The sequence below is a fragment of the Bactrocera dorsalis genome, chromosome 5, assembly GCF_023373825.1.
Source record: "Bactrocera dorsalis isolate Fly_Bdor chromosome 5, ASM2337382v1, whole genome shotgun sequence".
Classification (NCBI taxonomy): domain Eukaryota; kingdom Metazoa; phylum Arthropoda; class Insecta; order Diptera; family Tephritidae; genus Bactrocera; species Bactrocera dorsalis.
The window spans coordinates 20,412,652-20,430,220 of record NC_064307.1 but is presented as its reverse complement, the minus strand read 5'-3'; the positions used below and the strand labels follow the sequence as shown (position 1 = coordinate 20,430,220).

Genomic DNA, 17,569 nt, shown 5'->3' with positions numbered 1-17,569 from the left:
GCGCCATCCTAAATCAGCTAAATATACACAAATCAGACTATATCCTTCCAAGGTTATTATGGATCCTCCCTCTCTATGATCCTCCCTCTCTAGGTCCCTACTATACTTTGTGTAGTATCCTATATCACTAAGATTCTCCCTCCCTAGGATCCACTCTCTCCAGGATCCCTACTATACCTCTTCTCCATTCACGTTTAGAGAGAATCTACTATCTCTGCCTATACCGTCCAAAATGGACTAAATGGGGGTATATTCCAATGAGCTCGACACCTCTATTTCTATCCGCTAACCAAACTCAGCCAGCATCTTCCAAACGCAAGTATGGTACTAGATATAGAGAAGGCCTATAAAGTTCTATTGAATAACTATTGGAGGATACAGAAAGCAACCTGCCAGGCGGCACTGCTTGCCTTGTCGGCATCACAGATTAATTCCAATGTTGTCAACAACCGCAAGAGGGCTTTAAGCTCACTGGCAGGTTGAGTTCCTTAATTTGGGTTTCCGGTTACAGGAACATTTTCAGCAACGTAAAGGCAGACGAGTTGACTCAGAACTAGGAGCTTCTTTCGATGAATCCCGGACGGAGCCAATACTATGCCCGCTAGAAACGATGAAAACAGTGCTTTATAATCATTTTGTATAATTGCACAGAGTAAAACAACAATACGCCGACCAGACTTCAAACGCAACAAACCTCAGACATTCACTGACCGCCATTCACAGTGGAGTCATTAACACCTTAACCAAGTCGCTCTCAATGAATGGGGTACTTGGGTCAAACTACCAACCACATATGGCCGAATTATGAAAGGAAAAGAACAAATGGCCTGCCATCTAGGTCCAGTAATAGCATATAGGGTTTGTCCGAAAAATAATAGGACTGAGTCGATTTAAAAAAATTTATTGAACCAATCCTTACAATTCTTTAAAAACTTACAAATAGGCTCCTTCTGTGTCCATGCAGTGCTGCCAGCGGGAATTCCAAGTATTGAAGGCGTCACGGAAGATATTCTCTGGAATAGCCTTGAGAACCGAGGTGCATGCTGCATGGATCCCCTTTCATTGGACTTTTCAGGCAAGGAAATAAAAAAAGTCCGGGGGCCAGGTCTGGGCTGTGGGGCAGCTGCGGAAGCGTTGGGTAGCTGTTCACAAGAAAGGCGGTGTGAGCCGGGGCGTTGTCGTGGTGCAACTTCCAATCGGTTGCGATGTCTTGTCGGACCCGATTGACCCTTCGTTTGAGTCTCTTGAGAACTTCCACGTTAAACTCGGCGTTGACGGTTTGTCCAGGAGGAGAAAATTCATGGTGGACGGTGCCTTTAATGTCAAAAAAGACTAGGAGCATTGTTTTCACTTTTGATTTTCTCATTCATCAGCGAAAACGCCATCGGAACACACCACTTCTTGTTAAAGCAACATCTGGATAAGCCTGCTTGATCATATCAAACGTCTCTGTCGCAGATTTACCGAGTTTCACACAGAATTTAATCGCGTACCTCTGCTCTAACGAACGCTGCAATTTCGGCTTGCACCACTCACAGCAACATGTCGCGCGAAAATGTTTGTCCTGACTCTCCAGGTGCTCGGATGCAACTGACCAGTCGCTCTTTCGTTAACCAGGATCCTCAGTCGGTGCGCGTATGCTCCAAAGTATAGTCGCGGTGGAAAAAAATCAGTCCTATACTTTCCGGATAAACCCTATTGAAAGATTTGATCAGTTTCAGGTGGTCTTGCGGTACTAAATAAGAGCCACTTTTTGAATTGAAATCAGAAAAAGAAGAAGAAAATAGGGATAGGCTCTATAATAGATCCAGGTTCTGTAAAGCTTATTGTTCAGTGTTTTAATAACAGTTTGGCTGTTCTATGAAATGTGACTTTCCGAATAACTTGATCTTTACTAACTTTTTGAGTTTGTAACTGAACTCAGTTTTACCATGGAATCAGTTTTACCCCTCTAAATTACTCGCCGAGATAACGATGTTTTACATGGAAAATAATCGTTCAGTCGTGTTGTGTTTATATTTTTTTTAATACGAATTATTTCGGAAACTTCGACACTTCAGAAGTTCTGGTATTGAACTATCTCAAGATAGATGAAATTATATAAAACATAGAAGCATATGGTACAGAAAAATTGCTCCACCATGAACCAGCCAAAAATACGATAAGCTATGTACGTGGTATACCTTAGCACAATTAGTATTTCACATTGACAAGCCCTTTGGGGCGCATTAAATTTTAAAATGGCAGTTTGCACCAAAGAAGCATGATTTGCGTAATTTTAGAAATTTGAATAATAAAATTGTTTCTATTCATACATGAGTGTACACACATATATCATACGAGGATGCAAATTTGCATATAAGATAACCATAATTAAATAGGTACAGGGTGACACATAAATCTATCACCGAGCAAATATTAGCCGGCATCGATTCGCTTTTACTTTGCTCGCTATCTTTCAGCACATTTTTTTTTTGCTCAACCAAAGATTGCAAGTAAATGCAACAAAAAAGTTAACGAGTTGAAATCAATACAAAACAGTACACAGATACCTCATCAAAGTGGTCCCAGGAGCAAGTCATGACTACCGAAACTCAAATATATTGTAAAAATTACTGTTGAAATTCACACATCGTACAAATTCTAAGCCAAAAATGCTTAAGAAGGGGATACACGATCTCTTGTATACAAGAGTCTCAGTTATATCTGACGATTCGGGCTTAAGAAACACATAGAAACTTTAACAGATATATCAGTTAGCGCTAGTGTTGTCAACCGGTTAGTTAACTGGGAGTATAACTGATATATTCAGTGTTACCAAATTTTGTTTTAGTTATTTTAGGCCAGTGTTACCTTCGTGTTAGCAAAAATTGGCTCAAAAAATTTAAGACTTATATGTTGTTGTTAAAAACGTAGAGCTCAACACAGAGAAGAAGAAGAATGTCCTCCAAATGAAGAAACGAAACACAATTGCACTAAATCAGCGCCCATGTTGCAACGTAACTGATATATAGGGGTTTTCAATAAGAGCGCTACAAAGAACATAACCAGTTTGAGATATCAATGAAATTTTTTAATTATCGATACCTTTTTTCATGGCCACCACGGACACGCTTGCAGAAGTTCAGAGGCTAAACTCAATTTTCGACGGACTTCTAGAATAAATCGGCTGATAACGCGGCAATTTCACTTTCGATATTCGCACGAACTTCACCAATCGCCACTGGCTTGTTGGTATAGACCATAGACTTGACGTAGCCCCACAAAAAATAATCTAACGGCATCAAATCGCACGAAGAGGCGGCCAATTGACTGGGTCATTTCGTGAGATATCGCGTTCATCAAGCTTGGTTTTCAATAAATTGGTTGTGACATTCGCTGCTGTGTGGCATGTGGCGTCGTCCTGTTAGAACTAATATTGTTCAAGTTCATATCATCCAATTCGGGCCAAAAATATTCGCTTATCATTGATCACTAGCGATTCTCCAACACTTGAGAACGACGTGTGAGAGACTGCCTTGAGTCTGCCCAATTGATGCGCTTGCGGCAGCACTATTTTCGGCACAACGGGCACTTCCTTGTCTCACTGGCACGGGAACATTTTGTACTTTGCCTGAGGATTCAAATTTTTTCACTAGACGCTCAATTGTTGATCTGACAGGACGATTATGACGGCCATAAATTGGATGTAGCGCTCTTAAAGTTGAGGCCGCTGACTTCGAATTTCGGTAATAAATTTTAATAATTTCGACTCGGTGTTGGATCGTATATCTTTCCATGCTGAAATGGCAAAGCTTACTGAAGCAAAATGTCAAAAGAGCGGGGAAAAATATGGCGTTTGCTGTCCCTATTGGTCTACTTTTGTAGTGCCTTATTGAAAACCCCTCTATATGCAGATAGGCTAGACTAACTCGACTTTATATAGACTCAGATGTTCTACGCATATTGTGGTTGTTACAACCTTCATGGCAAACTGAACATAACCTGCTCCTGGTCTAAAAATACCTTTGATCCACCCTGTGCATTTATAAATATTACTGAACTGCATACACTTGCACACATTTCCATAAATTTTATCATTTAAGCCACTGGTCCAAAATATTACTCTATCACAAACGCGCCATTACAGCGTTATTTAAATATTCAAAGGGTTTAAATTACCAAAATACCGCACGCGCAAGTGCCAGTCGCTGATAGCGCCCACCAAAGCGCTCATCCAACAGCACACACGCACCCAGCAGCGCCTCGGCTCTTCGCCGCCAACAATCATATCACTGTGTACACACAACGACACATCGCAATGTACATATGTATGTGGATAAGCTGCATATTTATGCGCGCTTGCGTGTGTAAGCGCTATCAGCACACTCACACATACATACATACAATGCGCTCGACATCATTATCAACACCCGAAATTGTTGTGTGTGGCGATTGCGAACTGTGGCATCAACACTTGACGGCGCGCGTCCGTTCACACGTCCATCGCATCATCGGCATCATCATCGTCTCCGCCATTGCCATCTTCATACAAAAACAAACACTCGGTGCTGGGCGTTCATGCTCAGACGCAAGGTGTTGGGCACACGGCATGGCAAAGGCAGTCGTGACCAAAGTCGAAGTCAGAGTTTCGACTTCGGTGTGGAATTGAAAATCGGTTTGTGTGTGATAGCGTGTAATGACTTGGGCGCTTGTACGTGTGTGTGTGTGTGTGTGTTTATGTTGGGAAGTGAAGCTGTTAGCCGCGCCACCACGCATGTCTTTAACTTCCGCCCGCCGCGTAGATATGTATATCAAATTAAAGGTGGTTGTTTGGTTAGTTAGTTTTTGCGTTAAGAAATTCTAAACTCCAAAACTACACGGATATGTAACGGGTGTTTTTTTAGATGGCTGGTTTTACTTTTTTCGGAGATGGTCTTATTGAATGCTTCTCGAATGTCTTCTCGACAGCTGTTACTTGATTTGTACTCAGTTGGGCTTGTCATTCCATAAGGAACAGTCTAAATCTGGACCAACGTTTGCGAATCGTGCAAAATTGTTACCAAATTCGGCTCGTGTGAAGCATGGACAATAACAGCAACTGATGAGTCGACGTTACGAGTTCTCGGGAGAAAGGTTCTGCGGAAGATTTATTATGGTCCTTTGCGCATTGGCAAACCCACAAACAGTTTTGGTGTTTTGCGATACCAGATGGAGTTCAGTTAGTAGGTCCATGAAGAGTAGTCATCCTTTAGGATGCCTGCGCTTGACGCGAATTTCAACAGACTCTGCTGCCTCACTATCGATACCTCCTCCTACCATACCGTGGGAACCCCAGATGCTTACAGCGTAGCCAATGCGAGACAAGTGCACAAGATATGCTCCACTGTTTCCCTCATGTCTTGCTCTAGATATTTCCTGCGGTCCTCTCGATCTGTTAGCTCCATTCTTGGGGCGTGTGCCGCCACCAGACAGTGACCAGTTAGTATTCCAATCATTTTCTTACAGTCTCTTCTACCGAGTGCCAATAGGAATACTAGGAATGTGTACTTGGGATCTACCGTTTTGATTTTCTTTACCATGCTTCTGTTAAGATCTTCGTGTAGACAATGCATGGGTATGCCAATGTTTATCGCGTCTTCGGATGTTAGCCACACACAATTCTTGGCAATGCCGTCCACTATTTAGGTATCCACGATGCCTTTGTGGTCCGGCACCTAGTAGAAGTGAAGTTGCTTACTTCTGGCAACACTTTCCGCTGCTGCTCTGCTTCCCACGATACTTCTGGCCGATATGCGGTACGACTTTACTGCCTTGATTGCTACTTGGCTGTCTAGTAGATGTTGACTCTGGAATTGCATGCAGGTGCATTAGAGACCAGCTCCGCTGGTTTCGCAATAGCATAGATCTCAGCTTGAAATATCCTGCAGTGGTCCGGCAACTTAAAAAGGTTGCCTTATGCCTAACTCTGGACTGTTGGCCATAACATGAAATCTTAAGCGTCTTATTTCTTCTTGAAAACCACATGTTAAAAAGACACCCTTTAATTACATATATGCACATGCATATGTAAGAATACATATGTACACACACGAATCTAAAAAGTTGCTCAAGCACTTGCCTAAGTTATCAAACTTCTGGTAATCATATGCACATAACTATGAGAATATATAATATGTATGTATGTATGTATGTATGTTTGTAAAAATATATTTCTGCTTTTCATGCATTATCCTAGTTACATGTTCTCATCTTACTATTTACACTACCCCATACAATTACATGTTATACGCACAAACACATATATATACTATATGTATGTATATAAGACTGTATCTATGTGTGCGCATAGATTTCTACTTCAACCCATACACTCGACGTCACATTCTAATGCATTTTATCTAAAACCCGATCTCCATACACTCATCACAGACAGCAGCAGCCACACCACCACCCCAGAAACCCTAACCTCACTCTACGCTATTGATTTTTAACATAATCAAAACCCAAAATACACACATATCCTTTATGGACACACACACTCGTACATATGTAAATAAGTTTTCACAATCATAAGTAGTACGTACGTCTGTATGTATGTATATTTGTATGCGTGTCTTCATATGTGTTTCCACTTTCATGCTTGTAATGATAAGTTTACAGCTCAGTTTTCGGCGCACTCACTCACAGTCACATAAGCGCAGTGGGTGTTCGCTGGGTGTGCAACGGGCCTACCATAATCGCACCACACACTCACACACACACATCGAACTAAACTTTAAGTTCAAATCAACTCATACGAATTTCTACTCATGCTTGAACGTGTGGAGATATGAATATGTATGTGTGTGTGTGCGCGTGTGTGTGTGTGTGATTAAGCGTGGTGGTAGCAACCCTTTGCTGCTGCTGGGCTCACTGTTATCGTCGTCGTTGCGTTGCTTGCTGGCGTAATGGCTTCATTAAAAGTTTTCTGAAATACATATTTCGTATCTTTTTTCCACAATGCAGATGAAATATTAGGCACATTTAACTTTGCTACCGTTATACCCAGCACACATTGAGTAGGAATGTACTTTGATATTTTTTTGTAGGAAAAGTTCATGCAATCTAAGCGGAAATTTATTTATTTTTATATTAGCACTATCCTTAAACCACACAAAAAAGTGCTTTTGATTGGTACAAATTATTCAGAAAGGGTTGAGAACCCTTTGACGACGAACCACGGCCAGGACGGCCATTAACATCAACGTGAATAAAATTAAGGCATTCGTGCTTGGGAATCGTCAACTAACAGTCAGAGATCTTAGTGGCATCGTTGGAATATCAGAAGGACCAGTGAAACACATTTTGAAACATCATTGGGCCTAAGAAAGGAGAAAGCACGATCGGTTCCAAAATCACAAAATTTTTTCGAAAACAACGTCGCGTTAACGTCTGTGAAACAATGCTTTCCGAGTACCAGGATGTTATGAAACGTGTAATTACTGGCGATGAGTCTTGGGTCTATGCTTACGAGAAGGAAACAGACGATCAATCGACCGAATATCATGGCAACGTTAGGCCGAGCCGAAAAAAACACGTCAAAAATCAAGGTTATATTGACAGTTTTCTTCGTTTATCGAGGTTGTGTGCACTCTAAATTCCTTCCGTATTACGCGCCGTTTGCACGAAGCTATTCGTAAAAAGTGGTCGGTAATGTGGACCGAAAACTAATGCAATCAAGACTACAGAATCGCTCAAAATGTTTCAAAAGTATTTTTAGCGAATCGGTTTTACGACAAACAGAGTATTTGAGTGGCAAACAGCATTCAGTAAAAGTTGTGCAGTCGTCGAAAGCTGTCTCATGCGGGTCCATCTATCTCCATCAATGACGATAACATCGAAAAATTTATGATAAAGTCCTTCAAAATCATCATATTGGCAACGAAGATAAAGAAAAGGAGTTCAACATCTCATGGATTGACTTTTGGTTAATATTAATAATAAGTTGGGCATGCAGAGTGTCAATGCTAGACCCATTCGAAAAGACTTGAATATCGACGTCGAGCAGAGGTCGCAAAAGAGATGCTTGGCAAGGTACGTGAGAAGCAGACATTCATCAAACGCATAATTACTGGTGATAAGACGTGGATTTATCAATATGACTTCGAAACTGTCCAACGGTTTACCGTGAATTCGTTTGTTGCAAAAGATCAAATGGTAACTAAGGAACATTACTAACATTTTGAGGCGTACCATAAGTACCACATTCGTTGGCAACAACTGGATTTGATGCCAAAAATTTATGGATTTTTCACCACGATAACGCGCCGTCTTTGTGACTGACTTTTTAGCCAAATACGAATAGTGAGTATTCGCTCAGCAAACGTATTCGGCAGATTTGTAACCCCCTGAATTTTAAATTTTTTCGAAACTGAAAAATCCGCATCAGCCATAAGTCCATTGAAGTCATTGCTAAGGCAATGTAGACCACCGCAATCGAGACATATACCAAGTGTATGGGAAATTGGCAATCTTATATCCTCAGGAGCTAATTTTAAACTATTTTTTGACAGTCCGGGTCAAATTTGATCAGATATGTAGATGATATGTAATCATTTAAGCTTTGGCAATTTTATATTATAAAAGCGAGAACAAACACTGGTATTAAAATGCATGAAAAAGTTCTTTGTCAGTCCGGGTCAAATTTGATCAGATGTGCAATTGAGATGTAATCATTTAAGCGTTGGTAATCTTGGTAATCTTGGCTCAGGAGCCTATTTTAAAGGCGCGAACAAACATTAGTATTAAAATAAGTTTCTAGCCAGTCCGGGTCAAATTTGATCATATGTGTAGATGAGATGTAATCATTCATGTACATAGGTATATACATATACATTTTATAGGATCTCTCACGTTTTCTCTGGGTGTTACAAACAAAACGACTGTTGCTTTAAGAAAATTGCGCTAAAATATTTTTTCTTCCGCCGAAATTTTTATAAAAAAGATATTTCGTTCATAAATACATATTTATATTGCCGTTATGCACTCGACATTTACTGTATGTTGTAGAGTCACGGTTTTTAGATCGATAGAACTAAACTTTAATTTTATTTAAAGCTGGCGATAGATGGCGCCGTGTTAAAATATTTGAATTTTTACCCGAGGGTTGTAGAAAATTTGTAATCTTAATATTTTTGAACGTTATGATAAGAGGGTAGACATGTATGTTAAGAGTACTACTGTGCCCAAATAATAAGGTGACATTTGAATTTAAACTTCGCGCGTCGAAGGATTTGGAGAATTATTTTTTTTTTTTAGGTTGGTAGTACTGTCAGTCACATTTGTGTCCAAATATTCATTAGTGTTTGAGATACGTGTCGTTTTGTGAGCTGCTAAAAGTGAGTTTTTCGTTTTTTGCGATGTCGAAATTTGTTGAGCAAAGAATTTGCATTAAATTTTGTTTACGGAATCAATTTTCTGCTGCGAATACGTTGAGGATGGTGCAGAAAACCTTTGGTGATGAGGCTATGTCTAAAAAGAAATGTTTATAAGTGGTGTAGTGAATTCCAAGCCGGCCGTGAACGTGTCGAAGACGAAGAGCGTCCAGGGCGACCATCAACCTCAACCGACGAAGCTCACGTTCAACAAATCAAAGATTTGGTGTTGAAAAACCGTCGATTAACAATTAGAGACCTTGCTGATGAAGTTGGCATATCGAAAGGCTCAGGCAATACCATTTTGAAGGATGTTTTGGGCCTCAAGCGCGTCAAATCTCGACTGGTACCGAAAACATTGAATTTTTTGGAAAAAAGGCGTCGCGTTGAAGTGTGTGAAACGATGCTTTCCGACTACCAGGGTGTCATGAAATGCATTATAACTGGTGATGAGACTTGGATCTATGATTACGACCCCGAAACAACCGATCAATCGAGCTAATGTTGTGCCAAAAGAGAGCTGAGACCAAAATATCGCGCCAAAGTCGCTCGAAAATCAAGGTCATGTTGACTGTTTTCTTCGATTATCGTGGTGTTGTGCATTATGAATTCCTTTCAACCGGTCAAACAGTCAACAAGGAATATTATTTGAACGTTATGCGTCGTTTGCGTAACGCTATCCGCCTAAAAAGGCCGGAATTGTGGAAAGACAATTCTTGGTTTTTACACCACGATAATGCACCATCCCATACTGCCCTCGTAATTCGTGACCATTTCGCCAAAAACTCAACCCATATTGTTCCGCAACCACCGTATTCACCTGATCTGGCGCCGTGTGACTTCTGGCTGTTCACCAAGCTCAAAAGACCGCTCCAGGGACACCGTTTTTATACGATGGAGGAGATTCAAGCCGCAGCGAAGACGGAACTGAAGGCCATACCGGAAAGTGACAACAACCAGTGTTTCGAAGATATTTTCTAATCTCTAAGTTGGTATAAGTGCATTGCATCGGGAGGGGATTACTTTGAAGAGGATGAAATTGATTTGGAAGAATAAATAAAGAATTTTCAAAATAAATACAATGTCTCCTTATAATTTCCAATATGTGTGTTGGGTATAATTTAGTCGTATATGCGGCCTTCCTTGAACTCAGTACTTTTACTCATTTAAATTTTATACTGTATGTATGTATGTATGATATGTAGATTTATGCAACTACGCATATACATACATGCACTCATACATACTTATAAAGCATACTACGTACCTGTTAATGCTGCAACATTTGCATATACCTACATATATACACACATACATACATATATTCTGATTATAGTTATGCCTGTATGTGTATATAAATTTATAAGTGCTCCATTAATATACATACATAAATATGTATGCACATATAAATTCTATGCATGTAGCAAAAATGAACGGTATTATGAAGCGCATAATTTCAAAGCAACTATTGCGAGCCTCATTTCAAATTGATAGAAAGCGACAGCAAAAATTAAAGCCCACACACATACATCCATATGTTTGTATGTGTCTCAACTAACAAAAGCACAAAGTTTGTGGCACTCAGGAAATTACATACATGCACACATACACGCTTTAATAGCACACCACTACAATTCAAATTGATTAGTTCTACTTGTGGCTCGAGCGCATCCATTTGACTGCTGGGTGTAGCTTCATACAAATATACTATATTTATATATTTAATAGCAGTGGAAGGGAGGTCCACTGAGTCTGCAGGCATAACTCAAATATAAAGTGGATTTTTTTTTTAGAAAATTTTATGTTATAAACTATATTTGCTTTGAAATATTTGAGCAATAAATTTTATATGCACAATGGGGCTTGTTATCTGGCGCATGCAGAATCCAACTGTACTCACAAATGTCTGCTATATATGTATGTATAAATATAACTATATACATACGTACATATATATGTATTTGTATTATATAACGGAAAGTTTCTATATCTGCAATCAAACTTTGTAGCACATCAAAGTTTTGCCGCGAGCAAAATAATCGTAAAAAATTTGGAATATCAAACTCGCTATCCTCTAAACTTACTTAGTATATGTATGTCTTCTAAATTCTTAAAATGGCTTAAGTCACTATAGTTCTTCTTTACCGCTTACGAGGTTATAGCCGACTTTACAATAGCGCTCCAGTCGCTCTTCCTTTTCATTGTTTGGTGCCAATTGTATGTACATTCCAAGTGTAGCAAGGTCTTTCTCTACCTAGTCTTTCTTACGATGTCATCGGCGTATGCCAGCACTTGTTCACTCTTGTAGAAAATTGTACCTTCTCTATTCAGATCTGCAGTTCGAATTATTCTCTCCAGTCGAACGGCTCGAAGAGGTCCTTCCCAATCCAGACATCGCGGCATAAAGACAGCTCCTTTTTGTGCTATCAAAAGCAGCTTTGAAATCGACGAAGAGTTGGTGCGTACCGATGCTCTTTTCACAGGTCTTTTCTAAGATTTGGTGCATGGTGAATATCTGGGTAGTTGTTGATTTTCCAGGCCTAAAGTCACACTGACAAGGACCAATCAGTTTGTTGACGGTGGGCTTCAATCTTTCACACAATACGCTCGATAGAACCTTATACGCGATGTTCGGGAGGCTTATCCTACGGTAGTTGGCGCAGATTGTGGGGTCTCCCTTTTTGTGGATTGGGCAGAGCACGCTTAGGTTCCAATCGTCGGGAACGCTTTCGTCCGACCATATTCTACAAAGAAGCATGCATGAGTTCTTCGCCGCCGTGTCGTCCCGTCGCTTTGTTATGAGATTTCGAAATTTCGATTTACACTGATCGAATAATGTCTCTAGCGGTAAAATAGCAAAAAGTGGTCTATCAAAATGGTACATATTTGTTTATTTATTTATTAGTATAAATATAAAAAATAAGTTAAAATACGAAAGGAGTTTTTCGACTAGCCAATAATTACCGGGAAATAGGTTATAAATGAAGGAGAGCTACTTTAACTATTTTCTGAGAATATCCACATTCTAATGAATTTTAATACAAATCTAGATTATCGCTCCTAAACCATGACAAGCATGCCAATGCTAAGTCCAATTTGCCACACACTTATTATCAGCTTCAGCTGGAAAGCACTTCTCCACAGCAGATTTAAAAAAAGGCGGAAAAAATCACAGAGAGCCAATTCTGACGATTACGTTGGCAAAACGATGACTCTCCTTTCAAGTTTAGCCAAAAAGTCAGTCCAAACATGATGACGCATTATCTTAGTGAAAATCCATAAATCCACCAAATGTTGTCGTTTACGACGCATTGTTTCACGTAGACGCCTCAAAAAGAATATTGCACCTCATTGACGGTTTAACACTGTGGAACGAATTGATGATCATTTTTGACCGAAATAGAAAGCAGAAGAGCCTAAAAAGTCAGTTCCTTGAATGAATTTCGCTCTTATAAATAATAGAATGTTTACCCCGTCATATGAGAAAATAAAAGCCTTTTTTACTATTGAAAATTTCAATGTTAATATTTTCTACGATGTGGGACTAATATTTGGCATGTGGCACAACTTAGTGAACTACCCAATATTTACCAGCACACCTGGTTTGCATTTAGACGATGATAGCTATAAGCCATGATCAGAGCAATTAGCAAAGATTGACCTATTATTGAGCTGCAGAGAAATGCGTTTTAATTTTCTTCGCAAAAATTTTTTTGCTGGAAATTTTAAAGAAGTTAAGGAAATATAAAATTTCTACAAAAACAAGTAAATAAATAAAGGGTGATCCATTTCGAGGCTCTCTTTAACTTTTTTAAAGAAAAACGCAGAAACTTCGAGTTTAATGCGGAATGTTTATTATCATTCGAAAGAATTTTTTTTGGCCTTTTTTTGAAGATTATCTCTTTTAAATGTTAACCGGCGCTATAACTCAGATGGTCCATCCTTTGAATCCAATTTTCGATAACTCGTTCGAGCACTTTCACTGGTAACTGGCGAATGACACGCGAGATGCTTTGCTCCCAGGCCTGAATCGAAGCGGGATTGTTCGCATAAGCTTTAGAATTTGCATATCCCCTCAAGAAAAGTCTAACGGTCTGATATCACACGATCTTGGTGGTTGGCCTCTTCGTCCCAAATGCGGCAATTTTGCTATATTTTCTTTACTGAATGCTGGATGTGGTCTATTCAGTTGAATGATTTGTAAACGTTGTTCAAGCATAAGTTTTTCCATGATGAATTAAAGTGCCTTTACTTGGACAACCCGTTATTTTATTATTAACACGCCCTAGTATTTTTAGAATATTCTCGTATTTATAAAAATATAATATTAAATTTGTCTTTTTATTTCTTCAAGGAATACGACGTACAGGATCATCGACCATTTCTCTCACTCAATCAAAGTGGCTTAAATAAGGCGGATCAAATAAAGTTTGCCCGTTATTTGGGGCAGGGACTACCCACATTTACGCTTTTCTGCATTTATAGTAATTTCAAGAATCTTTTCTGCACTAAACGAACAGAAATGTGAGTAAAACTTAGAACTAAACACATATTGAAAGTAAATTGTAAAAGAATAAATTATAAAAAAAATTAAAAATAAAATTTAAATAAAAAAAAAAATTAAAAAAAGGAAAAAAAAATTGTAAAAAGAATTAAAAAAAAATGTATATAAAAAAAATAAAAATTAAAATAAAAATATGTAAACTTTAATTTTAATTTTAATAACTAATTATCACTTTTAACTTTTCCACCATTCAGCTACACAAAAGATGGTTACAATTTGCCTTATATATTGGACAAAACGAAACGTTTTCTATCGAATACAACAGCAGGTTAGTTTCAAAAAATATTTTAAACAATTATTTTTACAGAAATATGTATTAGGGTGGACAAAAAAATAACAATTTTAAAATTTTTTGCGTTATTTCTGGCGTTTTTCACAGTATCTGTAGAAAAAAAAATTGGGCCACCCTAATGTATACATAACCTAAGGGCGATCCTTTCACTTGAATAAAAAACTAGTTAGATCTTAAGTTAATATTACAAAAATAAGGGTTTTTTTTGGAAATAAAATGTTTTTTTTTGCCCACCCTAATGTGTATATAATATAATGGTGATCCTTTCGCTTGAATATAAAATTAGTTAGATTTTAAGTTTTTATTATAAGAAATAAAGCCTGTTTTTGGAAACTGGTGTTTCTATCGTTGTATCATTACACTCCCGATATTTCAGCGGTTCCCAACTTTTTTTTATTTTTCTTATTTCGATAATGAATTTCTGTACCGTTGATATTGTGATTTTAATTTACACTTTTTAAACAAAAATAAATGTTTTTATACTTTTTTAATTCTTAAAAATATTACAACGATCCCGTTAAGCTTAAAAAAATAAAAATTATTCTTCTTTAAAATATCTTATATATACCATATAAACACTAACACATAAACATGCCCATACGTATACATATGTTTTCTAATTATTAAAAATAATCTTATTATTTTCATAATTTTTTTTAATTTTTTATTTTTGGTTTTTAGGCAATACACCGAGTAAAGGCAACTCTAGCTCGTCACATTCGCAAACACAGCCACAGTCACAGTCACAGTCTCTGCCACAGTCACAACCCCAATCACAACAACAACAACAACAGCAAGCACCATCACAATCACAACAGCAAGCAACACCACAAACACAACAACAAACAGCACCAAAACCACAACAACAACCGACTCCACAAACACAGCAACATCCAACACAATTGCAACAACAGCAAATTCCACAAACACCACAACAGCAACCTGCACCCCAATTACAACAACAACAACAAATTCCACAAACACCACAACAGCAACCTGCACCCCAATTGCAACAACACATTCTACAAACACCTCAACAGCAACCTACACTATTACAACAGCAACCTCATCCACAATTAGCACAACAACCACCTCAATTCCAACAACAACCACCACAATCGCTACAATCACAGCCCATACAGCTGAAACCGCTACAAACACATCCAATGCAAGCATATCCTTTACAATCACTCGCCCTACAATCGCAACAGTTGCATCAACCACCACATCCGTTACAATCCCAATCACCACAATTGCAATCGCTGGCAGCTGCACATCATCAGTTGCGTGCACAGTCACCGCACACACCACCGATGCAACCACTGCGTCCCATGCAAACGCAGCCGCTACAAGCACATCCCTTACAACAACAACAACAGCAACAACCGTTACAACCTCATCCTTATCAATCACAACCGCTGCAACCACATCCACTACAAACGCAACCGCTACAACCACAACCACCAAAACCACCACTACCAACACAAACACATGCACAGTTGTTGCACCAACACACACCGTCATCACCACTACCGCCTGGACACTTACAACAGCTACAGCTGCAACAACAGCACCAACAACAACAACAATCACCTGTACACATGCCGTTGTCCATGTCAAGGGGTTTATCCAAATGATTTTGATGTGTACAATTAATTCCTAATTCCGAATAAGTTGCTAAGTGCAGAAAATTAGTTAAAAAATAAAAATAGCAAAAACAACAAAATAAGGAATTTTATGTTAAAATTGTACCATATGCATTAGTTTATTACATATATATGTATGTAAGTAATTTACAGTTTTTTTTTCTTATAACAACACTAGCATATTTTGTTTACATAGTATGTATGTATATGTGTGTGTTTTGAAAAAAAAACAAAATAAATAAAAAATATACTCGACTGCAACAAATGCTTTGTGCCACATTTTCAGCTGTTACAAAAACAAAAAATAATATTATAATTTTATATATAAATAATTTGAGAAAATTGCAGTCTAGTATTTACAACTACATATATGCTCACAAATATACACACAACATACATATATGTATGTAGTGTTATTCCTTTAAATGAGATTATTTAAATTTACTTAGTTATAAACAGACACACACACATACACCGGCACTTTTGCTTCGTCATGTTTGACATAAATATATAAACTTATATAATATATTTACATGTAACTGTTCAAAGGCATGGACATACATACATACATGTACAGAAAATAACTCTCCTAAATATTCTCGTTTTGTGTGTGTTTGTAATAATTTTTATTATTTTTTGTGTTGACTATATAGTATATTAGCCAAGAGATTATCATGATTTGTATTAATTAAAGAATATTATTTGTCGGAAGTAACGACAAAATCATGTACGTATTAAAATGCAACGCCAACTAGTGCATACTAATGTGCAAAAAATAAAAACAATAAAGAATTAAAAATAAAATAAAAGCTATATTATATGCAAAATTAAAATATTTTGTTTGTCTGTGTGTATTTTTCCGTATCTGCGCCACGCGCTTTATTTCTGTCACTCAAATCGCTATTTTGTTTAATTTCATTTTTATTTATTTTACTTTTATTTGCATTTTTTTATTTTATTTGCATTTGTAGTCATAATTATTTTTTGTTTTTGTTTGTGCGGATTACTATGACGGATCGAGCCTGCTTGCAGCGACTAAAAATAGTTGGCAGCATAGCGCTGAGCATGCTAAATGATCGCAAAATTCATTGGGATTGGCTAACTGGCGGGCGGTTTTAATTCACGCACACTCGTGCCAACTATGAAAATGAAAATGAATTGGTTTATCTCTGCCATAAATTATGAGAGCTTTATTTATGCAAATACATACATGTGTACATACAAACATGTACTGAAAAATCAGTGTATCTGTGTAAATACATTTTTATGTAAAGCTATGTTCTGTATAACGCGTCTACTAGGTAACAGCACCCAGCCAACTTTTGATTTGGCGCTCAATTTGAGGTTGAATTGGGTGGGTACATAAGCGCTATAAGAGCCAGTATAAGTTTTATTTTAAAAATTTAAATTATTTATATATTAAATATTTAATTATTTAAAATATATTAAATATTTAATTTATATTATAAATTTAAATTATATTAAAATAAAAAAAAATAATTATTATTATTATTATTCAGAAGCAGAAGCACGGTTGCAATCTTTTTATTAAGAAATTTCGAATGCAAATTTGATTTTCAAATTTTATTTCAAATTTCCAATTTTAAATTACATTTGGTATGTTTGGGTTTAAAATTTTAAAATTTTCCTTTTTAACTTAAAAAAAATTATT

General features: G+C 37.5%; 1 protein-coding gene across 2 annotated transcripts in view; it reads left to right on the top strand.

Moving 5' to 3' along the window:
- The window catches only part of LOC105230045 (TSC22 domain family protein 1), a 36,630-nt gene that overhangs the window by 14,964 nt on the left and 4,097 nt on the right, over positions 1-17,569 (top strand). The window contains exons 3-5 of one of the 2 annotated variants that reach the window (XM_049457484.1): positions 13,750-13,919; positions 14,154-14,227; positions 14,933-16,730. In XM_049457484.1, coding sequence (XP_049313441.1) covers positions 13,750-13,919; positions 14,154-14,227; positions 14,933-15,888 — 1,200 coding nt within the window. In that variant the 3' untranslated portion in view covers positions 15,889-16,730. Of the gene's footprint in view, positions 1-13,749; positions 13,920-14,153; positions 14,228-14,932; positions 16,731-17,569 lie in introns of those variants that run through there. The other variant, XM_049457485.1, reaches the window with a different exon arrangement.